At 40.7% G+C, this 26,573-nt stretch overlaps 1 protein-coding gene across 3 annotated transcripts in view; it reads left to right on the top strand.

The window, feature by feature from the left end:
• The window catches only part of snx29 (sorting nexin 29), a 112,396-nt gene that overhangs the window by 48,521 nt on the left and 37,302 nt on the right, over positions 1 to 26,573 (top strand). For all 3 annotated transcript variants that reach the window (XM_047159419.2, XM_017483905.3, XM_047159418.2), the window contains exons 16-18: positions 13,987 to 14,103; positions 17,569 to 17,624; positions 18,287 to 18,368. In XM_047159419.2, the coding sequence (XP_047015375.1) occupies positions 13,987 to 14,103; positions 17,569 to 17,624; positions 18,287 to 18,368 (255 nt within the window). The remainder of the gene's footprint in view (positions 1 to 13,986; positions 14,104 to 17,568; positions 17,625 to 18,286; positions 18,369 to 26,573) is intronic.

Genomic DNA, 26,573 nt, shown 5'->3' with positions numbered 1-26,573 from the left:
AAATTCTGTTCATTCAGATTCTCAGACAAAAATATTAAATTTAGTTTGTTTGACTGTATTTCAAACTACATCCCACTACACTAAGTAGTATGTAAAAAAAAATAACACTCCTTTATGGGCACTAATATTGTTATACTGTAGGTAGCATAGGCTAGACCTTATACAACATAATACTTAGTGCAGTAGTATATGTTTCTTTTTTTTATCATTATTATTATTATTATTATTATTATTATTATTATTTTAAAATTATGGATAGAAACTATTGTTTCCTTCTGTTATAGCGTTATTTCCTTTCACACAGACACAGGATGTGCATGAATGTCAGCCATAAGCAGTATTTACAGTATCTTTGAGTGAAAACGTGCTAGGCGATATTCAGTCAGCTCTGGTTAGCTGTAGTTCTGCTTGGTGTTTGAAGGCCCTTTGGAGTAGTTTGAGGACTGTGCGCCTTTTCAGCAGCTTTGTCATCACTTCACATTTTGTTTGCTGCCCAGTTGTCTCTCTTGTGCCTAATGTGTCTCTTTCTTTACTTACAATTTTGCAACGTACTGCGTGCTCCTGCCTCATTATATTTGCTTGCCTGCTACTGGCTATGACCTAGTTTTAAGAGAAAGCACTATATGGACATCTGTGGGGTTTTGTGTTGCTGTCTTTCTCTCACTTTCATACACATATAGTATCATGTGATTCTACTACACATGTACACATGGCTAGAGAGTTGTACCTAATGAAGTAGTCACAGAGTATGCATGTTCTCCCTTTGGGTGTAAAACGTTTAAATGCAGTTATGACTCACAACGCTGTCCTCAAGAAAACTACTAGGTGATGCGGTCTGGGGCATGACCTCTTGCAGATTTCCTCTGATGGCAGTGTTCATTAATGAAGTCGTAAATAAGGACCGGGTGAGTAGGCTGTGTGCTGATTAATGGAGAGTAGCTAAGCATCAGCATATAATGATACTTAAGTGAGCCAACAGCCCTCGTTTGTCTGATTCAGGCTGTGCTCTAGCACATAAAGACTTCAGGAGTTTCGTAATGATTATGGCTGTTTTTCGAGGTTAGGAGAGCAGGTTTTTGTGTGGTCTTTACTGGTATAGCTCTCAGTCAAGGCATCTGTCTCGTGTGCTTTTAGTGACTACACTAAGGGGATAGAGCTGTCCTGTATTGTCTTGAAACATATGCTTGCTATTCTTTGGCATATGTTGAGTGAATTTCAAAGAATTATGCAAATGAGTGTTGGGCAGTATAAATGGGATACTGTAAAAAAATGTCAACCACTATAAATACTGTTTCTGTTGTGCTGGAGCAAAACTAGAAAAGCAACTTACGCATTGGCTTAAAGAATTACGTGCTGCAGCATTAAAACTGCCACATTTTTACATTTAGTGTAATGTAACCGAAAGGCTTTGGGCTTCCTGAGATCACAAACTAGTCACAAATTTCATGCACCTGATGCCGTGAGCAAAGACCACTAGCATTAGAGTGGATCTGTCAATCATAAATTAGATTTCAGCTACACTGTAAAACACAGGAGTACTCAAATCCTCACAACAAATGTATATAAACCTTAAAAAAAAAAAAAAAAAGCAAGATAATTAGAATGTATTTTAATGTAATGTATTATAATTAGAGATGCACCGATGTATCGGCCAATAAAGGCTATTTTCCCCGCTGTCGGCCGATAGTTTAAAAACATCCGATGATCAGGGCCGATTTTATCCTGTCAAGCAAAAGACGGCGGGAAAACACATCGATTTCGTGCTGTGTGTAAAGATGATGTCTCTTGTGTGGAATGACGACAAAACTACACTTTGTAATCTGTAATCTCTGCACCGCTAACATTTTACACCGGGAATGAGCAGCAGTGAAACGGGAGTTTGGTGTCGAGTCATCCCCCCCCCCGTGCTGCTTGCGCTGAATTAAAGGGCCAGTTCACCATTGAAAGACTTAAATGAAGATGAGTGGCAAAAAAGTAGTATATACTGCCCAGAAAAATATATTTGTAGAGTAGTATATTTTGTATCTAGTTAATGTTAATATATATATAAAAAAAGCTTATATTATATATTATCAGTTTGATGTCAGTGATGAAGTAGAAATGCTTTTGTTTGTGGAGAGTGAATGTGAGACTAACAGGAGGTTTTTAGAATTCAGTCAATGTTAATATGAATTAATAACATTCAATAAGTGAAGAAATTCTTTAATCTTCAAAATTGAGTTCATGTGTTCATGTTAATTAGAGTAATGAGTTTTTTGTTTATGAGACCAGTTACTGTGAAACAACTTGAAATGGAGAGAATAAAGTTTTTATTTGCATTTCTTTCAGAATTGTGGAATTAATGATTATTCATTTAAAGGAAGGTCTAAAAGGCAGATCTATCGGTATTGCTATCGGTATCGGCCGATATCACTCTGAATAATCGGTGTCGGCTGAGAACTTTAGTATAGGTGCATCTCTAATTATAATAATCTGATATGACATGGTTTGGGTCCGTTTATGAAGCGAACAGGTAAGATCACGGGAAGGTTAAGTAACTGAAATATCTACATGTTACAAGCGTGCTGAGCAGAAAAGCGTCTCAGAATGCACAAGACATGAAGGGTGACTGCAAATCAATGCAAAGTTATTCTGACTGTTCAGAATATGACCCTGACCCTTCATCCTATGAAGATGAAACATATTTTTTTTCCCCCAGGATGACAGTGTCCCCATACAAGGGCATGAGGGCTCACTGAACGGTTGATGAGTGTGAAAATGATGTAAATCAGTCATATGCCATGGTCTTCTGTCACCAGGTCTCAACTCAATTAAACACCTATGGAAGATTTTGGACCAAAGTGTTAGACAGCGCTGTTCATGACCATCATCAGAACACCATCTGAGGGCATGTCTTTTGGAAAACTTCTAAATTTGTTGAGTGATACCTTCGGTAAACTTCAAAGGTTTAAATCAAAAGAGTAATTTGAGCTTTTTGTCAATAAAAGCGTGCAAAGGTGAATGGCGAGATGGGTTCAGGCTAACAGGAAGGCTAAAAGAATCGAAGTAATGACTCTTTACAACTGCGCTGAGCCGAAAAGCGTTTCAAAATACACAACACATCGAGCCTTGAGGCAGAGGAGCTACAACAGCAGAAGCCCACGTCAGGTTCTGCTCCTGTCAGCCAAGAGCAGTAATGTGAGGCTACAGTGGGCACAGGCTCACTGAAACTGGACAGCTGAAGACTGGAAAAGTCCAGGCGATGTTCTAAACTTTTCACTCGTATAAACCTGTACCAGTGTAAATCTGTCACTGACTATCTGTCCTCCTCCCTCTCATTCATAGTACTGCATGTTTTAACGCTCGTTTTTTCAGCCGTTGGTATAATGCTCCACTAGTGAGTCATCATCTGCCATTTATTTTTCTCAAATGGATATGGGAACAGTTTATGACGTTATGCATCATGCCATCTTCTTACTGATCACACTATTCTATAATGATCACAAAATGATCATTTGTTTGAGTGATGGATATAGGAGTCATTAACTGGTCCATGATGAGCATGATTATAATAACATGAGGAAGCTGTAATGTTCATAAACTGTATATGTTTGCTTAATGAAGATGAGTGATGAACTAATGAGATGATGAATGTTAAGTTGATGCGCCGGAAAGCAGTATGTATTATGGATAAGTACAGGGTTGATGTAAGTGATACTGCATTTCTAGCAACTTTTCCCCATTTTTCCTTTTTAAAAAAAAAAATCATCTCTGTTGGTTTCACTTTGTTTCGTTCTCTCTCTCGCTCTCTCACGCACTCTCTCTCTCTCCCCTCCTCTCTCCTTAGGCTTTGTTCTGATATTTCAGACAGTACCTCCTCCTGCTGTACTCTTCTGCTCCCACTGATTTTTTTTCTTTTCTTATTAGGATCTTTTTGGCCAGCTGCTAAACCCTCTCTGTCAGAGTGAACCTGCTGGAGTAGACACTGACACTAGCAATCATTCTCTCTCTCTCTCTCTCTCTCTCTCTCTCTCTCTCTCTCTCTCTCTCTCATTCACTTTTCTCACTATCTCGTACGCTGAAACACACACTCCCTCTCCTGCCAGTACAGGACTGTTTGTGTTTACTAAGCCTGTTCTCCCTGTTTGTGCCTCAAACTTGTTTCACATCCAATTACAGGCATTAAAGCTGCATCAGGCCACACTGCTCTCAGACGTGCTTAGGCTCTTTGCTATTCAGGACAGCTCAGATTCATGTTTCTGTGTCTCTCTCACTTCAATTGAATTCAGTTTAGCTGAATTCACATGTTGATTGTAGCAGTTACAGTATTGAGATAAGGAGGTACTTAAATCAATAAAAAAAAAAAAATAAAAAAAAAGAACAATCATAAATACACAGTAAACACTGAGTGTTTGGATATGTACAGGTTGGGACAGTTTTAGTGCTGGTGAAGTTGTAGAACTGAGGATGCACAATCCAAAATGTTTTAAAGTTGATTTCTCATATATTTACAGATGGATAGTTCTCCACAGCATCGCTGGTTGACCGTGTGTACACGCTGCTCTGTAGGTAGCCAGGATTTCTTATATAGGTCCATCTAGATGGCAAGCTTGTTTGATCTCAGTCATGGTGATCAGGTTATCTGCTGTAGTGTACTTTTGTTTTAGGGCCAGAAAGCTCTGCATTTTACTCTGCTGGCGTTTGGCTTTCCCAGTGGTTCACATAGCTTTGTTTTTTTAACTCTGTTCTGTTCATCTGGTCCTGATGCAATGCAGTGTTGGGGGGTGTGTTAGTGTGGTATTGGGGGGTGTGTTAGCGTGGTGCTGGGGGGGGGTGTTAGCGCGGTGTTGGGGTGTGTGTTAGCGCGGTGCTGGGGGTGTGTGTTAGCGCGGTGTTGGGGTGTGTGTTAGTGCGGTGCTGGGGGGGTGTGTTAGTGCGGTGTTGGGGGGTGTGTTAGTGCGGTGCTGGGGGGGTGTGTTAGTGCGGTGCTGGGGGGGTGTGTTAGTGCGGTGCTGGGGGGGTGTGTTAGTGTGGTATTGGGGGGTGTGTTAGTGCGGTGCGGGGGGGTGTGTTAGTGCGGTGCTGGGGGGGTGTGTTAGTGCGGTGCTGGGGGGTGTGTTAGTGCGGTGCTGGGGGGGTGTGTTAGTGCGGTGCTGGGGGGTGTGTTAGTGCGGTGCTGGGGGGGTGTGTTAGTGCGGTGCTGGGGGGGTGTGTTAGTGCGGTGCTGGGGGGTGTGTTAGCGCGGTGCTGGGGGGTGTGTTAGCGCGGTGTTGGGTGTGTGTTAGCGCGGTGTTGGGGGTGTGTTAGCGCGGTGTTGGGTGTGTGTTAGCGCGGTGTTGGGTGTGTGTTAGCGCGGTGTTGGGGTGTGTGTTAGCGCGGTGTTGGGTGTGTGTTAGCGCCTTGTTGGGGTGTGTGTTAGCGCGGTGTTGGGGTGTGTGTTAGCGCGGTGTTGGGTGTGTGTTAGCGCGGTGTTGGGTGTGTGTTAGCGCGGTGTTGGGTGTGTGTTAGCGCGGTGTTGGGGGGTGTGTTAGCGCGGTGTTGGGGGGTGTGTTAGCGCGGTGTTGGGTGTGTGTTAGCGCGGTGTTGGGTGTGTGTTAGCGCGGTGTTGGGGGGTGTGTTAGCGCGGTGTTGGGTGTGTGTTAGCGCCTTGTTGGGGTGTGTGTTAGCGCGGTGTTGGGGTGTGTGTTAGCGCGGTGTTGGGTGTGTGTTAGCGCGGTGTTGGGTGTGTGTTAGCGCGGTGTTGGGTGTGTGTTAGCGCGGTGTTGGGGTGTGTGTTAGCGCGGTGTTGGGGTGTGTGTTAGCGCGGTGTTGGGTGTGTGTTAGCGCGGTGTTGGGTGTGTGTTAGCGCGGTGCTGGGGGGTGTGTTAGCGCGGTGTTGGGGTGTGTGTTAGCGCGGTGTTGGGTGTGTGTTAGCGCGGTGTTGGGGTGTGTGTTAGCGCGGTGTTGGGGTGTGTGTTAGCGCGGTGTTGGGGTGTGTGTTAGCGCGGTGTTGGGGTGTGTGTTAGCGCGGTGCTGGGGGGTGTGTTAGCGCGGTGTTGGGGTGTGTGTTAGCGCGGTGTTGGGTGTGTGTTAGCGCGGTGTTGGGTGTGTGTTAGCGCGGTGCTGGGGGGTGTGTTAGCGCGGTGTTGGGGTGTGTGTTAGCGCGGTGTTGGGTGTGTGTTAGCGCGGTGTTGGGTGTGTGTTAGTGCGGTGCTGGGGGGTGTGTTAGCGCGGTGTTGGGGTGTGTGTTAGCGCGGTGTTGGGTGTGTGTTAGTGCGGTGTTGGGTGTGTGTTAGTGCGGTGCTGGGGGGTGTGTTAGCGCGGTGTTGGGTGTGTGTTAGCGTGGTGTTGGGGTGTGTGTTAGCGCCTTGTTGGGTGTGTGTTAGCGCGGTGTTGGGTGTGTGTTAGCGCGGTGTTGGGGGGTGTGTTAGCGCGGTGTTGGGTGTGTGTTAGCGTGGTGTTGGGGTGTGTGTTAGCGCCTTGTTGGGTGTGTGTTAGCGCGGTGTTGGGTGTGTGTTAGCGCGGTGTTGGGGTGTGTGTTAGTGCGGTGTTGGGGGTGTGTTAGCGTGGTGCTGGGGGGGGTGTTAGCGCGGTGTTGGGGTGTGTGTTAGCGCGGTGTTGGGTGTGTGTTAGCGTGGTGTTGGGGTGTGTGTTAGCGCCTTGTTGGGTGTGTGTTAGCGCGGTGTTGGGTGTGTGTTAGCGTGGTGTTGGGGTGATGTTAGTTACTCTGGACACTGTGTTCCCTAAGGAAGTTGATCATTCTTGAATGAACGTACTGCTGAAAACATTCCCCAGGTTACTGTTCACACAGATGTGTCTGGAATTGTTGGGGTCGAATCTATCTTTATAATAGATGTTATAACAGAAACTCCAAATCATGACTTCGTGGAAATAACGCACATTCCGGATCACATTCAGAAGAATAACAGCTAATTGAACTTGTTTGCTTGAGCTCGATCAGTTCATTTAGGATGCCATCAGGTCCACTAGCTTTTTTGTTTAAGAGCAGATCATTTGTTTGTGCTCAGTAATTGGGGAGTCCAGAGGATTCTGGGAGTCTTTTATTGCCAATTCTAATGTGCTCAGTTTCTTTAAGTTGTATTTTTCAGGTCTTCTTTCAATGGTTATTTGATTATGAAGTGATTTTACAGTGATGTGCATCCAGATACTATTTGTGTTTATTGACTCAATTAGTGTCAGTTGTGCTTGTGTGTATTGGACTATTTTTTTTTACTCTGATGTAGATTTATATAGCTTAATGCATCACAATGATGAACAATAATGTGCTTGGGTCTGTTTGGAAGGATCATTTCCCTAAGAAATATTTTTTCCTGCATTGTGCCATTCTGTGAAAAACCGCATACTATTTCTTTTAGATTTCTATGTAGATTAGAGAAAGAAGTCTAATAGTGTATGCATTTCTGCACTCTGGGATTGCTTTAGATTCCATGGTTTTTCTCTTTTCCACTCTGACAGCGAGGATCTGATGCATTGAATGGTCCAATATGGAGATTGTGGTCTTGTTCTTTAAATAAAATGAAATCCACAAATTGAAAATAAGTCTTAAAATAAGTGATGAACTAGATTATTTATGTAAATTAGTAACTGACGTGTTTATAAATGTAATTTTAGTGCTATGTTTAGAGATGAGGTGTTTATGTTGAGCATGGCTCTTAGCTGAACAGTCTGGTGCGGATGAGGGTGAACAGCTGTTTGATCTTTTCTAGAGCTGCAGAAATGCTGCTGGCCGCATTCTTCACTGCTGTGGTGTAGCTCTGCTGCCCATCATGGCACAGCAGTTGGGTTGTGAGGTTATTGGCTTGTTGGGTTGTGATGCTATTGGGCTGTTGGGCTGTGAGGATGTTTGGTTATTGGCTTGTTGGGTTGTGATGCTATTGGGCTGTTGGGCTGTGAGGATGTTTGGTTATTGGCTTGTTGGGTTGTGATGCTATTGGGCTGTTGGGCTGTGAGGATGTTTGGTTATTGGCTTGTTGGGTTGTGATGCTATTGGGCTGTTGGGCTGTGAGGATGTTTGGTTATTGGCTTGTTGGGTTGTGAGGTTATTGGCTTGTTGGGTTGTGAGGTTATTGGTCTGTTGGGTTGTGAGGTTATTGACTTGTTGGGTTGTGAGGTTATTGGTCTGTTGGGTTGTGAGGTTATTGACTTGTTGGGTTGTGAGGTTATTGGTCTGTTGGGTTGTGAGGTTATTGACTTGTTGGGTTGTGAGGTTATTGGTCTGTTGAGTTGTGAGGTTATTGGCTTGTTGGGTTGTGAGGTTATTGGTCTGTTGGGTTGTGATGCTATTGGGCTGTTGGGCTGTGAGGATGTTGGGTTATTGGCTTGTTGGGTTGTGAGGTTATTGGTCTGTTGGGTTGTGATGCTATTGGGCTGTTGCGCTGTGAGGATGTTGGGTTATTGGCTTGTTGGGTTGTGAGGTTATTGGCTTGTTGGGCTGTGATGCTATTGGTCTGTTGGGCTGTGAGATTGTTGACCTGCTGATCTTTTGTGCTGGTGTGGCTTCAGAAGTGGGGTAACTGGCGGTGATGTTTCGAGAGTGCACGGTAGTGGTAACATCAGGACTAGTTCAGGGTGTGTGGTATTTGATGTGGAGGCTGGGTCTTCTTGTGTTCCGTGGGGGCTGTCTGGGCTGTGTACTAGAGCGTCAACCTTCTGGGTCTTTGTAAAGATGCTGAATGTCTCTTGCTGAATGTTGTTTCAAGTGTGTAGTGCCTATTACTGTAGAGCTGATCTCTGTGTTTATCCAGTAGATGGTATGAGAGTAGATTTCTCTCTCTCTCTCTCTCTCTCTCTCTCTCTCTCTCTCTCTCTCTCTCTCTCTCTCTCTCTCTCTCTCTCTCTCTAATTCAATTGTACCTGATTCTGGAGAGCTACAAACCGCACAATGCTACAACTCATGCCCAGGAAACAGGACACAGCACATAACCTGGTATTACTGGGATTCCCCCCCCATTTTTTATTTTTGTTGTTGTTGTTGTTGTTGTTATTTAAGCTGTCTCAACCTTAGTGAGTTTGTCACTGATATTACTTTTACCTCATGGGGAAGATGGAGTGTAAATTGGCTTGGAATGGAGCATAATGGAGTTTATGCTTTTTGGTTTTGACGAGTAGGTTTTTGGAAGAAACTTTTTTTTTTTTTTTTTTTTTAAAGTCAGGAGCCTTGCTGAAATAAGTTGGTGTTCTCACCTAAATGAATTCCTTTTGAAAGTTTCTCCCCTTCTCACCCCATTCCTGAACAATTTTTAAATGTTCATTCTTACTCTGTCATTGCCTGTTTTGGCAAACAGAGCTCCAGCAATAAAAAAGAAAAAGTGCTTTTGAAGGTTTGTTGAAGCTCTCACCATGCTCTCTGCATATTGCATTGTTATGAGCACATTACCAGTCAGAAACAGGATCTGCTAGCGCTGCTGAATCTCACCCTGGGCTCACCTGGATTCACACTTTTTAGCAGCAAATTAACTGTGAATATTGGCTGCTTCCTGTGCGAAAGCGTTTCTATTCCATTGATTGATAAACTCGGTTGATTGTGGCATTATTGTTTAGGTTTCGCTGAAGTGTCCTGGCAAGATGCAATTAGGATAAGACAGCAGAGATGTAGACGGACACTTTGGCCTGCAGCAATAAGCAGTAATGCGCTTTGATATGCTGTCTGAATGCTGTGACCTGTCAGTCTTTTTGGCAGATTGTAGGCAGTTAAAGTGAAAATACACTCTTCCTGACTGTGAACAGGTCCCTTTCTCATCCTCTCTCTCTCACACACACACACACACACACACACACACACACACACACACACACACACACTTTCAGAGAAAATTAATTGGGTTCCTTCACGCTTAAAATTAATTCCCATTTTTAATGTCCCATTTGAAAGCTTGGGTACCAAATAAATAATTAAATTGAGAGAGAGAGAGTGTGTGTGTTGTGGTGGTGGAGCAGCTTGCCACTGTGTGTGGGTGTTGGAGATGCAACAGTACTCACATGTTGCTCCTGAGTATACAGGCTGTGTCTGGCATACAGTAGGCTGCTTAAACACACACACACACACACACACACACACAGAGTGAAATATATGTGATTTTACTTGAAGCTCACCCATGATGGTATCTTCAAAGCTCTGGCTTCTGGAGGCTGCAGTCATTTAGGGTACTACTGCGCTTTCATACAGTTATGCGAGTGATGTGCTTCAGCCAGTGCATCATTTCCATCTCCCTTCAGAACCACTTCCTCTTCAACTGGGAGTAGCGAGTTTGAAACCTTTTGACTTCAGCTGGTTGATTTTCATCTTGCTAGTCTTCCAAGCTCTGTAGTACCAACATGTTTTATGAGCTGAAGAGATTTGTGGAGTCGCTCTATACATGTCCGACAAGAGACTTGCAAAAACATCTTCATGCTCGAAGAAAGCTCTTTAAGGAATCGTATTCCGAGTAGTCTGTGGGGGAAAAATATGCTGACACACAGGCCTAATGGCTTTCATCCATCCATCCATCCATCCATCCATCCATCCATCCGTCGTGTACACACTGGCACACTACCGACAATTTAGAAATGAAATCAGCCTACAACGCATGTCTTTGGGCTGGGGGAGGAAAGCGGAGTACCCAGAGGAAACCCCCGAAGCACTGGGAGAACATGCGAACTCCGCGCACACACACACACACACACACACACACACACACACACACACACACACACACAGGGCGGAGTCGGAATTCGAACTCCCAACCCTGTAGGTGTGAGGAAAACATGCTAACGAAGCCACCATGCCCCGCAGTGGCTTTAATATTTTTAAAAAACTATATATCTACGCCATCTACACCTAATAGAGGGAGAACTGGCACGATTGTAACACACTTGATTTCTCTAAACGCATGCGTGCAACTGCATAGGCCAGTACATCACTTCTTCTTGTCTGCTGAAAAAACAGCGGGATTTGTCCACTTGTGCTGGAGATGTTTGTGAGAGATCACTTTTTTTTTTTTCTTCGTGTAATTACAAAATACTATCCCGGAAATGTTTTTCTAACATTGTGTACACTTAGCTCTGCACTAACTGTTCATAATCATTTTCAGAGTTTGTGTCTGCTAATTGTGCGAAAGTATGGGTGCGACCTGAGGTGTAATCGAAACTTGTTGAATCTTGCTTGTGAGGGTCTCAGAATGTTAAAAGTAGCGAAAGGTGACAGCACTGAGACAGAAAAGACATACATGCTAATGTCCACGAGCTTTAAAATGATTTGCAATCAGTGCAGAGCACTTTAATATGTCATCTTTGTTAAATTTTGAAATTATAGCTAAACCATAGTAATCATTTACCGCACCATTAATAATGATGGTTACTATGATCCAGCAAAAAACGGATAATGTCTTCATGACCTCTGCACTGTCAGTTAATTACAGTACATGTTTAAATAGATGCTTCAATTGAATGGACATCTAATGATATTTTGTAATTACTTAATATTTTCCAAACCATGTTTAAAGGCATGTCACAGAGAGTAGTGAACACATGATGGTTTAATATACATGTAAGTTCACAGTGTTTTACGAGTGCTATTAATCTTGACCCATGCAGTGTTAGAAATTGTGCTGCTTTTCTGTCCTCTGGTGTAAGTGAAAATGTACAGCACTCGGGAAACTTGGACATGATAAAAGAAGTAAACAAGTGCATGATGTTTGTCATATCACAGCAAACCAGTGACTACATTTCCCATCCTGCACTGCGGCCTACAAACATCAAGGTTTCTAATCGCGCACACCTGCATCCAGTCACACCACATTCTTAAAGGACTTTCGAGGCATTCAATCCTTGCGAAGTATTGAGTGTTATCACCATACCAAGCGCTTGCACCCTGTTCCTCGTTTTGATTCATGTTCTTTGATCTTTGATTGTTTCTTGTTTCTCGTTCTCGATTCCTTCCTTGCCTCGTTTGTGCCTGTTTGCAGATCATGTGACCCATTGCCTGTTTTTGACCACGCTATTGTCTCATGATTTGGATTAGTCTGCCTGCCTCTCTTTATTAAAGGCTCTTATCCGCACTTGCATCTGTCCTAACCTTCATTACGTCCAAATCGTAACAATGTCACTATGTGTGAGAAGTACTGTATGAAGTCAGTGATTTAAATCATCGTTGAGTAATTTAACTCCAACCGAAATTGTTGCACTTTTGCCTAATATTTGAGACTGTAATAAGCTTTTGCCTTGTTTTGTTTAGAGATTTTCTTGTCCCCAAGTTTGTTGTGTGTAAAAACTCATCTGTTTGTAACCTTGTTAAAGAAGGCAGAACGCAGCTGAATGCCACACAGGTTTCTTACTGTTTCACTTCATTATAATTAGATGGCATGACCTGTAATTCCTGTATCCATCACTTTTGCTAAACCATGAAGCCACATGTCATTTGTGATTTTGTGGTTTTTTTGGGGGGGTTTTATTCGGAAAGTGTCTCTGATTTTCAGATTGGTGTGCACCAGGTTTCTATGTTAGGTTATTAAAATACTCTATAGGAAGGGACACCAACAAACACGCCAGAATTGACATAATTCATCTGTCAGGTGTGGCGTTACCTTTCCAAATGTACATTGACACATGATTTCCATAAGCAAATGAATGCTGGCTTGGGTTGCTTGGCATGGTGCTGTCTTGCCGTCTCCGTCACTTAGGTGTTGCGACAGTTGATGAGCCGGCTGGCAGCTGTGCAACTGGCTCTAATGAGGAGCCCCCCTCCTGTGAGAGATACACTACGTCCCTCAATTGACCACCATAACGGTTTTGCCATACTGTTATTTTAATGGGTTATATTATGTGTTTTAATGGGTTTTTCCACATGACTGCTTGCTTAGATGTGTGTGTTTCCTCTTTCAGTGGTCAAGGCATTGGATTTTACATTCGGCAGATGCTTTAACTCAAAGGGACGCACAGTGCTGTGAAAAAGTATTTGCTTGATTTTTTTTTTTTTTCTGGTTTTGTGTATATTTCAAAGAAAATAGTTTTAGTTCTTCAAACTAAATACAACACAAAAGAAAGGCAACTTGAGAAAACTTTAGGATTTTCTGGTAGAGAGCAGAATTCATGTTTCGCTCAATTATTGCAAGTGGCCCAGGCCCTGAAGCAGCAGAGCATCCCCACACCATCACACTACCTCCACCATGCTTGACTGTAGGTATGATGTTCTTTTTGTGGAATTCTGTGTTTGGTTTATACCAGATGTAACGGGAACCCTGTCTTCCAAACAGTTCCACTTTTAACTCCTCAATCCACAGAACATTCTCCCCAAAAGGTTTGAGGATCATCAAAGTGTGTTTTGGTGAAATTCAGATGAGGCTTAATGTTCTTCTGGGTTAGCAGTGGTTTTCACCTCACCAATCTCTCCTGGATGCCATTTTTACCCAGAGTCTTTCTGATAGCGGAGTCATGAACAGTGACCTTTATTGATGCAAGAGAGGCCTGTAGTTCCTTTGGTATTGTCCTTGCCTCTTTTGTGACTTCCTGGATGAGTCTTTGCTGTGCTCTTGGAGGAATTTTGGAAGGTTGGCAACTTCTGGTTGATTTTGATTTGATTTATGTTGATTTGATTGAACAGGGTTTGCAGTAATCAGGTCTGGTTGTTTCTAGTCCAGCCGAATCCTGTTATGAATGCAGTTTCATAGATTTGTGGAATTAGTAACTACGGGGCAAATACATTTTCACACAGGCCCAGTTGGATTGGATAACTGTTTTTGCTTCAATAAATAACCTTATCATTTAAAAACTGTATTTTGTGTTTACTCAGGTTGGCTGTGTTTTATCTTACATATAGTTTTAATTTCTGAAACAGTTTGCTATGAGATCTACACAAAAACAAGAAGTCACTTTAAAATACTTTTTCACAGCACTGTACAATTGAGAGAGGACACTATCCAAGTAGTTGTGGCCCTGTCTGGAGATTTGAACTCAATCACTGGCTCAGAGCTTGAGCTCCTACAGTGATCCTGTGTGTGTGTGTGTGTGTGTGTGTGTGTGTGTGTTTTATAGGTGGCTGAGATGCATGGTGAGCTAATAGAATTCAACGAGAGGCTGTATCGTTTACTTATGGCTAAAGACAACCTGATTGGCCAGATGAGACAGGAGCTTATCGACCTACGAGGCCCAGTGAGTACACACACACACACACACACACAATCTCCTTCCACACCTAGTAAATCATCATGTTCCCTTTCTCTATCTCTACAATGCAGGCTCTCTCTGCTCACGCCACTGTGTCCCTCCATAGGTTAGCTCTGTCTACAATCAATAACTCTTACTGTCTTGCTCTCTCAGTCATGCACACAAACACAAAATGCTTTCTAATCTTGGACGTGGTCATGAACTCTGCCAGTGGGATGTAACCCTGCTGCTCTGTGTTATCAGTGAGATCAGGAGATATACTGTACATATGGCCAGGGTTATAACCAAGAGCCGTGCATGAGCAAGGTCATACAAACTATTAATGTGCCGCCTGTTAAACCATTCAAAACATTATTAGTATTCCTTTACCAGTAATGCTTGGGATCTTATGGTCTTCAAACAGTATTTAAATCAGGATTTATATTTGCCATGATCCCTAAGATCCCTTTGCATAGTGTATAACAGGACAAACATTTCGTATACAGTAGATTAAGTGGACTTTCCTTTTATAACACTTGAGCTTGTTTTTCATGTGTGTCTTCTCTTTATGTACTCGGTGTTCTTATGACTCATTCATAAATGACCTCCTAATGATCTCCTAATGTAACGGGGCATTCATCGGACAAAGAACATCGTTCACCGTTAATCAACAACAGTTCCTTCGTTTTTGAATTGCTCCAATTTCCAGACATTTCGCCTGTTCTTCTTTATTAATGTTAGGCCGTTTCTTCTGTTTTTCCCTTCACTCTGCTGATGTTTTTAAACACTTTAAAAGGTGTTAATGCGTCACAAATAGTAGTCATAATGACATCATCTTCGTATTTCATTGCTAAAAAAAATGATAGCAATGTGAAAGTTTTTGTTAATTTTTATGTCATATTTCATTAAAATATAACTTTACATAAAAAGTTTGCTGAGCATGTTGTTTGTCCAGAAGGTGTGTGTGTGTGTGTGTGTGTGTGTGTGTGTGTGTGTGTGTGTGTGTGTGTGTGTGTCTGTGTATGTTGTAGGGATGTCACGATACCAAAAATCTAGTAGTCGGTACCGATACCACCAAAAGTACTCGATACCATGGTGTGGTATAAAAATAAATTTAAAAACTCTACTGGCGGACATCTCTGGCTGATACTGAGAGAGAGAGAGAGAGAGAGAGAGAGAGACAGAGACAGAGACAGAGAGTGTGAGGGACAGAGAGAAAGACCGAGAGAGGGACAGATTTTAGTTATCAAACACTGTCTGACAATAACTTATAAAACACTGGAGGCTACAAGTGCTAAGGTGCACTCCTTAAACATGTGTGTTTACACACACACACACACACACACACACATTATACTCTGAATGCAAGCATTAGTTTAAATTCACTGATATGGTGGCAGGACAGAAAGATTTATTAAAAGCATGAACATGTGAATAATTATTAGTGACGTTAGGCTACATTTAGCTGACAGGACACGGGCTGAATGGTGATGGATGATGGCCCATTCGGAGGTAGTTTATAACACTGCAATGCGTTAGCGTTGTTAACAGATAACTGGCTATCGCTAACATTACATTAAGCATAACGTTAGCTGGTTTCATGGCCACAATGCCAGCTGCCTCAAACAAACATGATATAGGGACCGTCTTTCAGGTACTTCAACAAATTCCAGGTGTGTCCTCACTTTGTTTGAAATGAACGATAGCATCGGTTACACACCGGCTTCACAGCATCAATTATATGTTCGTTGTCATCCACCTCGAATGCGAAGTATTTCCATATTTGACTCTTACCACCTTTCCTGTCAACGAGTTGGGGCGGAGCTAAACTTGTTGCCATCTTCTGTAGCTTTTCCCGTGTGCTTGTAGGCATTCTTCTTCTTCTTTTCTGGACTGACTTTTCTGCACTTACGCGTATTTGCTGCCCCCTTCAGCTCCGGAAGAATTACAACCTCGGTACTTTTGTTACTCATGACACCTACGCTACTTGCAAAAAAAGAAGTACCTCACATTTTAAGAATGTTGGTACCGACTTGGTACCAAAGTATCGGTTCTCGTGACTTCCCTAGTGTGTTGACATAAAACAGAAAAAGGCAGTGCACACTGCTGGTTTTTGGAGCTGAAATGGGGTTTAGCTGGTTAACAGCTGTGTATAATTGTGGGTTTAATATGAAGTGTTTAGAAGCAGGTTTTTGAACTGATTGTACAGTGACGTGTATCACACCATGTTTGGGAAATCTCGCAGGGCTCACATGTTTCTTAATGAGTGTAATGGGTCCGAGCACACTAGCATGACAGTGTTCCAGCTGCTGTGTGTTCTGGGATATTGACTTTGTTGTTGTCTATAGGCTGTTATGGTGCAGATTTAGAGGAGGCAGAATGGCCATATTTCACCCTGAGCATCCAAATGGCATATGCTGTAGATGCACCTTGCATACTAAACTGACCTTGCCTCGCTCTGTTGTTTGTGCCCATGTTTTACATCTTGTCTCTGCTGCATCTACACAGCCAATATTCAGGAGTACATGACCCGGATAAATGCTAACATTACAACTGATCCACTAAGGGAGGAAAAAAGAAAACACACACTCACACACTCACAAATAGGATTACGGCACTAATGCTCATAGACAGTGAGTTATTTAGTAAATGTATTTCTTTTTGAGCTTTTCATTTTTATATCTAAATATTTGTTATTTAGTGTTTTTCTAATTTTACTAACGTTTTAATACATTTAAATCCTCCATGCATTTGCACTCATATATTTAAAAAGGTGAACAATTAAATGGTGTCATTCTTTTTCCAAAAGTCTGTGTTTCCTGCATTAACATTTGATGCATTACAAAGACCTTTCAGACTACAAAGACCCCTATACATACATATATATATATATATATATATACACACACATACACACACACACACAAAATAAATAAATAATATATATATATATATATATATATATATATATATATATATATATATATATATATATTTACATACACTCACACACACACATATACATATATATATATATATATATATATATATATATATATGTATGTATGTATGTATATATACATACATACATACATACATACATACATACATACATACATATATATATATATATATATATATATATATATATATATATATATATATATATATATATATATATATATATATATTTACATACACGCACACACACACATATACATATATATATATATATATATATATATATGTATGTATGTATATATACATACATACATACATACATACATATATATATATATATATATATATATATATATATATATATATATATATATATATATATATATATAGTGTATGTATGTATATATGTGTGTGTGTGTGTATAATATAATATAATGTATGTATGTGTGTGTGTATATGCATATGTATGTAATATATGTGTGTGTGTGTCTTTACTTTCTGCTCATATAGGTGCCTGGAGACCTGAGTCAAACCTCTGATGATCCCAGTCTGTCCGACTTTGAGACGTAAGTGCACCCTGCTCTAGATCGTGTCCGGACTTGTGATGACGTGGTGGTATACAATGCTGTGTGTGCATATATTGATCTATATTTAGATATATTTGGATAGTCACTTTAACCAGTAGGGTGCCTGTGTCATACTGAGCTGAAGCTGAAGCTCTATGAATAGAGTGGTTCAATGTCTCTGCTTTCTGAAATGTACCATTTCTACCATGCTGTGACCTTTGAAACATAAGGGTGTTGCTAGATCTCTGCCGGTCGTTCATTGATTCCAGTGAAAAGAAGAAAATTGCACATGGACACTCGGAGCATGCTGAGAATCATGCTTATAGCACTTACTGTACATCTTGTACTAACTATTGACGAGAACTCTGGATATGGCATTGGCACTTAATCCATACCTCCCGCGATGCAAGTCTCTGGAGCTGATGGTGGAATATCTCTGGCTGTATGCATCAGCTGTGTTAAATTGCTCTTTTGTTCTGCAAGTTCTCAGAGATACTCGTACATATTGCAGTACAGAATGCAGAGTAAAATAAAGTTCTTTTCTTTTTGGTTCATACACAGTCGATAACACCATTCAAATGAATGATATTTATCATGCCTTCTCTGTGACATCTATGCAATAGATTAGTGGCCTGAATCCTGTATTCTATGCTTTCCCTTAGAGCTCACCGTGCGCTTGTCAATGTGTGGATCCCCTCTGTGTTTCTGCAAGGCCGGGCTGCCAATGCCTATCACGTCTACCAGGTAACGTGTCATTTCCCATGTCCATCTAGTCGCACCTTTGCATGTAGTTGAGGCATATCTCATTAATAACCATGTCTGGGCAGTGCAGGAAACATTTTCTTCCATACACTAACAGCTGTCCTCACTCAGGATGTCTTATTGACCTGGTTTGTCAGGCATGTCATACCTTGTGCTTCCTGAGCCCTGTATACTGCCGCGCTCTTTAAGCTTGGCTGCTCATGTGACTGAGCTCTGTCCTGCCTAATGGAGCAATGAGCAGACTAATACAAATGTGTCCTTCAAGAATTATCATGTATTAGAGTTAGGAATTTGTAGCCGTGTCTCCTCTGGAATATGCTTGCGTTCTTTAGCTTGCATGTACTTTAGGACAGTGCTGAAACCTCATTACAGATCATTTAGATAATTAGGCATTATTCAAGCAAAGCGGTTCTTTAGCATAGATTAACTGTTGAGGTTACTTTATTCCCCTAAGTTAGATGTTGTAATCAGTATAGCAGCCAGGTCAGTTGTTGCTAACTGTCTTGAGGTATCACCCTGATGACGTTTCAGATTATCCCTCATTTCTAAACAGGGCTGAAGCAGTCATTAAGCCTTTAAAAAATGTTTTGTAAGGTGGTGCAGTGGATAGCACTGGCACCTCTCAGCTTCAGTTTCCAAGGGTTACCATTTTCCTCCCACCTCCTAAAAGCATCCTGGAAACATGGTGGATTGGCTGCGCTAAATTGTCCCTAGGTGTGAATGAGTGTGTGAATGTGTGTGTACCTAGTGTGCTGTAATGGACTGGAGTTCCATTCTGGACTGGAGTTCCCACCTCTCTGCTATGTTCCCGGGATAGCGGTTACTGAAGTATGAAATGAATGAATATATACTCCAGGAGTGCTGCAAATGAATATCATAAGCTGTAAAACCCTTAAAAATCTTTGGCACTTCCTCTGTAGTCCAACACAGCATAAAGTTGAATGGATTTACGGTCTTCTTAGTTCATCCCCAGTGAGCTACTTTAGGACTGCAACTAATGTTTTTTTTTTCTTTTTTTTTTCCATATTCGATTAATCTATCAATTATTTTTTAGATTTTAAAGTATATTAAATACCAAAATTATTTATTTTTAAAATAAATACTGGATTTTTGATTTCCATGAGCTGTAAATCATAATCATCCAGATTAAAACAAAAAAAAGGTTTAAAAAAAAAAATTCACTTTGTGTAATTAATGTAGACTATATGAAAGTTCCACTTTTTGAATTAAATTACAGAAGAAAAATGTACTTTTCCAGAATATTCTAATTTTTTGAGACACACCTGTATTTTCCTTTTCAGTGCCGTCCTTTTGATCAGCATGAGCATTGGTCTGAGCAGTCAAGCACCTCTTTTAACTTGAGTTTAGATCTAACTGGTTCTTTTGAGGAAAAGGAGTTACCCTTGTGACGTCTAAAGCTGAAGGTTGTCTTTGGGGACGCTGGAAGTCTCCATGGCTGGCCAGGCAGCGCCGACTGTGTAGGCACGGCTGAACAAAAAGTTTTAGTGAATTCATGTAGAAGTAGAGCATCTCCCACAGGAGGAGAATTTCCAGTCTTGAAATGATGTGCGAGAAAATAAGATCCAAATGACTTTGGGTGCCTATAGAAAGAGTGTAACTGATTGTCAGTTATATTGCAGCTGCTTTGTTTTGCTGTGAGGAATTCCTCACCCTCCCTTTATTGTCACATAATGAAAAAATATAACATCTGCTGCAAAAGCACTTGCTCAGGCTTATGGAATTTCAGTGGGAAAGGGTTATTAAAAAAGAGGGTGTAATGACTCTGTCAAAGGGATTCTCTGGTTAATCCTCTGCCACAGAGGCTGATTTTCATGACCTCCTTAACCAGGTTTGTCTTGTGTATGATTGCCAGCAGAGATACAAAATGTGAAGCTGGCGCAAAGGCCTCATTTTTGCTGTTAGTGTCAGTCTGCTTTTGTAAAACGTTCTCTCTGCATGTATTCCCTCAGCAAAGAGGCAGAGATTTATTAAGGGATTCTAACAAAGCTGACCAGATGCCAAAGCTATTACAAATGGCTATGCTGTTTAGGGCCACCTGACTCAGCCCAACCCAAACGCTTCCTTCATTCATTTTAATGCCTGATCAGTAAACATAGTCTCGTACCACCACTATGCTTACGCTCACAGAGAATCCTGATTGCCTGGTAATGGAAGGAGTATTGAATACACCAGGGGGGGTTTCCCTGTTCAAACACACCTGACTCAGCCATGAAGGACTTTATAATTAGATGATACATATTGTATGAAGCCGCTGCGGTGCCTGAGCCATGGTCGGTTTTTGCTCTGTCTCTGTAGTGTATAGGAAGCAATTCAGGGCAGACCGCAGTGGCGGTTTCGAAATTCACACAGTCTTCAAGCGAGTTATTCCCTTGTAGTTGTGAGCCAGCTGAGGCCAATCTCTCGCAACTCAGCAAAGTTTTTACTTTTTTTATTAGGTAAATGGGATTTCATAATTCTTGCTGCCCCCCCCCCCCCCCCCCCCCCCCCCCCAATCTCAGCATGTTTATTTGAATTCCAAATAGTTGCCATTTCTTCTGATTAGTGTAGCTAGGCTGCAAAAATGTGTGACATTATTAATGTGTGTGTCGACTTGGGGGGAGAGGGGAGAGAGAGAAAGCTTGCATGCATGCATACTCTGCAGTTATATGGGTGTAGATTTAGTTTGAAGATGTCAGGGGGTATTTTTTAAATGTAATTTTACAACAGAAAAATTCAGCTTTGTTATATCTGATAAGCCAGAAAAAAAACGACAAATAGTCGTCTCTCTTGACGTTTTTTTTAACACGAAGTTAACTTACTATAAAGCTGTTCACTGGAGGCTTTAAAACATTTTTAACACAGTAAAGCACAGCCTAACTTTACGTAAAGCTGATTTTGAAAACCTTGTGAAAATCATTATACCAATAAAAATGACTTGGTTTAGAAAGCTGTTGATATAGTGGTCATAGGCTTTTTTTTTTTTCTTTTTTTTTTTTTTTCCACTCGTCCATCATGCAGAGAAAGAAAAAACCTCTACTCTCTATTGACTTTTGCTCCTACTGGTTCACACATTCTCAGAGCAAATCGTACTAAACTGTAGCTTTCCTTGTCGCTGGGGTCTTCAGTGTGCATTTTTAATGCTAAATGGGTTACTGATCGGAAGGTCGCCGGGTTGCCACTATAGGGCTCTTGAGCAAAGGCCCTTAACCCTCTGTGCTCCAGCTGCTTCTGAAATGTTGTGAAAATCACTATACAAATAAAAAAAACTTGTCTTTTCTATATCGTTTTCCTCAGTATTTTATTCTTGAATAGCATCATCTTTACTTGATTAACTGTTAGTCCTCTCCCTCGTCTTACTGCTCTACCCTGCTGCTACATTCACCTTGAGTCTGATATAAGGACATATCCATTAAAGATGTGCACTTATGACAGTACAAGTGGAAAAAAGGTGGAAACTAATTAAATAGAATGGAAGCATGGGGGGGGAGTCACCGGGCGTCTATTTGAGGACGTTCACACTGGATTCATCGATTCCATCTAAGCTTCACGTCACCTCAGAACGTTTAGATACCCAACAACAGAGCAGTCTAAAACAGATTTGGCCCATCTGTCAACAGAAGACGGCGCATGGCGACTTCCAGTGTGAACAACCTTGTTGTTGTTGTTGTTGTTGTTGTTGATAATGGGAACTATTAAAATAAAATTTCCCTAACACAACACATAACACATATTTTTCGCTAACTTGTATTAAAAGTTATGGTTAAATTGCAATGAACTAGCTAGCTAGCTACAATACAGTGCCCTCCACTAATATTGGCACCCTTGGTAAATATGAGCGATGAAGGCTGTGAAAAATTGTCTTTATTGTTTAAACTTTTGATCTTTTTGTTCAGAATAAATTCCCCAAAAAACTCTGCTGTCATGGATCTCAAACAATTGCAAACAGAACACCGACACGGGTTTATCAAAAAGAATCTTTAAATATAGGTGTACAACAATTATCGGCACCCCATGAATTCATATGAGAAAAATATATTTGAGGTATGTTCCCATTGATATTTCATATTTTTTAGTACACCTGGGTGACTAGGAACAGGAAATTGTTCAACCATGACTTCCTGTTTCACAGGGGTATAAATATGAGGTAACACATAGGCCAAATTCCCTTAGTCATTCATAACAATAGGTAAGACCGAGGAATATCGCTGTGATGTGCAGCAAAAAGTTGCTAATAGGTAGAGTGTTGTTAACTATATTACACCATATTATCCTACCTCCTTCTGAGTACATGTTTTATTTTTTATTTTTTTTACTGTCCCTCTCTGACCAGCAATGCAAAATGGGCAGTGCTTCTCTTCATCTTCAGAGCTACTTGTGCTCTCCTAGTCAAACGGGAGTAATCAAATGATGTGTTGCGAGGCAATAGTCGGGCAATAACAACTTGTGTATTGCAGAGGCGCTTTTAGTGTTTTTACCTGATTTATTATGACACTCACGATTGATTCGGAACACCAATAATGTTACAAAATAAATTACTTCTACATATGTTTCAGTTGATCTGCACTGTGAAACTGTTTCTATCTGCATGATTCATATCCTCTTCATTCCCAGTGTGAACAGTGGAGGATGAAGAAATGCCTTTAATATCAGCTGCTTCTATTCACTTGTCAGCGAAAACATTTCAGGACTGACTTATTCAGTTTAGCACATGAAAACAGAACCAGAATCTGCATTTACAACTTTGTGTGAATGTGATTCAAAGCTTAAGTATGCATATGTATGTATTTTTGCAGATGTTATTCAGATTACGGTGTAATGATGCTCGAGATCATGTCACCACCGATTATGATAATAATGAGTGTCATGATGCTAAGTATAATGATGATGTTGATTATTAATAGAGTCAAATCATTTCTGGGTTATTATTAATCACGAGGCATGAGCATTTGAAAATTTGCCTGCTAGCTCTTGCACAGTGCCTGGTGTTCAGATTGAAGTCTCGTACAGACAATGCTAGAGATCAATTTTAAGTCGATCTATGGCTGTAGTTATCATCAGCTCGGGCACTCGGGACAAGCATATTACATATCCCAGCTATCAGATTTTCATTCACAGTTGCTTGGCAGACAAGCAGGTTCAGAAAGCTGTTGATAAAGTGGTCATAGACTTTTTATTCATTTTTCACTCGTCCAACGATCCGAGAAAGAAAAACACTCTACTATCTGTTGACTATTAACAAACTGTAGCTTTCATTGTCACTGGGGTCTTTAGTGTGCATTTTTAGTGCGTATCTAGGGCAGTGGTTGAGCTCAGTGGGTTATTGATCAGAAGGTCGGGGGTTCAAGCCCTGGCACCGTAAAGCAGCCACTGTTGGGCTCTTGAGCAAAACCCTTAACCCACTCTGTTCCAGGGGCACCGTATCATGACTGACCCTACACTCTGACCCCAGCTTCCTAACAAGCTGGGACATGCGAAAAAAGAATGTCACTGTGCTGTTATGTATATGTGACAAGTAAAGGACTCTTCTACTTCTTCTTCTTGTACCTGGAAAGGTGTATCTATAGAGTACCTTTTAAAGCTTTACAAGAGTAAAGGAGTGCTCCTGAAGGTCCAATCATGTATTTCAATGTATACAACATTTACATTACACTGCATTCTATATGATATTCTTTGGTTGTGCAAAGTGCTTCCGTGTTCTGGTGCGTGCTGCTTTTCTCCTCTCCGAATCCCACCACCTGCTGCACTGCGCATCCAAAGCGAGTACGTGGTCTGGCTGTTGGAGCTAGATTTACTAGGCATATTAATTAGCTTGAACAGATGCTAGACACCATTTCCAAAACCAGCATGTGGAAACAGTGATAAATCTGAGCAGAATACAGTACAGTGCAACACAAAAGCTGTCAAATGCTAACCCAACACACATTTAAAGTAGCTAGCCAATGAATTTATGATTTGTCCACACCTGTGCTCATGTCGTATGGATTCAACCTGGACATTGATTGATTTATTGATGTGTTTAATGATAAGGTGTGTGTGTGTGTGTGTGTGTGTGTGTGTGTGTGTATGTATATGTATGTGTGTATATATACATATATGTGTGTGTGTGTGTGTGTGTGTGTGTATATATATATATATATATATATATATATATATATATATATATATATATATATATATATATATATATACACACACACATATATATATATATATATATATATATATATATATATATATATATACACACACACACACATATATACATGTATGTATGTGTGTGTGTGTGTGTGTGTATATATATATATATATATATATATATATATATATATATATATATATATATATATATATATATATATATATATATATATATATATATATCACACTGTGAAAAAGCATTTGCCCCATATTGGTTTCTTCTTTAGTATTTTTTTTTTTTGTGTGTACATCTCAGACTAAATTCTTTCAGAAATTAAAATAAAATCTAACCTGAGTAAACAATAATATTGTATCACCTAAGTCAAAAGGCAAACAGCACTTTTTATATACATTTGTTCTTATGTCTGTTTCATGTCTACTGTATTCATGTGTCAGTATGAAATGAAAACAATTTGATTTCCAGACATTATGTATGTTATTATTCAAATAATGCAATGTTAGTGTGAGAGATTTGCATTTTGTTAAGCAGCAGACCATATTAAGTAATGGATCACGTTCCTCACAAAAAAAGATCGCTGCTGTCTAGGATTTTACCGGCAGAGACAGAAGAAGTGTAGCAAGTTCTCCAAGAAACCTGGAACAATCTTCCAGCCCATTTCATTAGAAACCTGCACCAACATACCTAAAAGAACTTATGCAGTTTTTTAAACACACATTATTATTTGTTGTTGTTTTTTTTTTTTATTTGTTGTTTTACTGCTTACTGCTCGTGTTTTGATACTCATTACTCATAATCATTGTATTCTCTTTGCATGAATCTTCAGTTTATTTAAATGTACCTTTTAGGAGAACTAGACGTAGTAGTGTCTTGCAGGACTCCTATGAGACCATTGCACAGTTGTATGTTTGTGTGTGTGAGAGAGAGAGAGTGTGTGTATATAGTTATCTCCAGAATTATTTGCTCCCTTTGTAAAAAATGGATCAAACAAAGGTTATGACACAATGTGGTTAATTAGCTTAATATCATACTGAAAATATGGGAATTTTCTTTAAAGAAAAGCTTTAACCGAGTTAAATTTATTCTAACAAAATAAAAGACGCTTATCAAAAATTATTGCACCCATGCATACTTTGTGCAACCTCTTTTTAATCAACATAACAGCACTAAGTCATCTAATATAAAGCTTGATGAGACTGGAGACTACACAGTGAGGAATCTGAGAGCACTCCTCAATACACAATCTCTCCACATCCTGCAGGTTCCTCGATCCTCTCTCGTAGACTCTCGCTTTTAGCTCTGCTCAAAAGTGTACAATGGGATTTAGATCAATGGACATGATTTTCGTGTAGATTTAGATATTTTGGATCATTGTTGGAAGGTGCTGCTGGAAGATCTAACCACGACTCAGTTGTAGCTTCTTGTCAGAGGCAGACATATTTTCATTTAAGACATTTGGTACGCCATGGAGTCCATGATGCCATGTATGCTTACAAGGTTCTCGGGACCTTTGGTGGACAGTCCCCAATGCCTTCCCACATCATCACAGATCCTCCACCATACTTACCCATGGAGATCGGGTTATTTTCTGTATAACGATCATGCCAAACCCGTTCACTATAAGCCCTGTCCAGTCTCATCTGACCATAGAACTCGCTTCCAGCTAAAGTACATACATTTATGGCTTTTCTGGCACACCTTGCCATTACTTTGTTGACATGGATGTCGTGTCTAACTGTAGATTTGGAGATTTTATGACTCCAAAATGCCACCGTTTCTGCAGATCTCCAACCGAGATCCTTGGGGTCATCATCTTCCGGGCTGATGCACTATTGCCCGATTTATTAAGGTCTTCACACTTTTGTCTCATTTCATTTGTGTGTTCTCTAATCTTCCCCATGATGATGAATGACTACATAAATTCGACCTCTGTGTCTCCTCGTGTTTATTCACCAGTGAAACTGGAAGTCATGGATGACCACGTAAGAGTTTCTGAACTTAAAGTAAAATATAAACGGGAGGATATGCTT

The sequence above is a fragment of the Ictalurus punctatus genome, chromosome 13 (genome assembly GCF_001660625.3).
Source record: "Ictalurus punctatus breed USDA103 chromosome 13, Coco_2.0, whole genome shotgun sequence".
NCBI lineage: Eukaryota > Metazoa > Chordata > Actinopteri > Siluriformes > Ictaluridae > Ictalurus > Ictalurus punctatus.
This window is presented reverse-complemented; position numbering and strand designations above follow the sequence as displayed.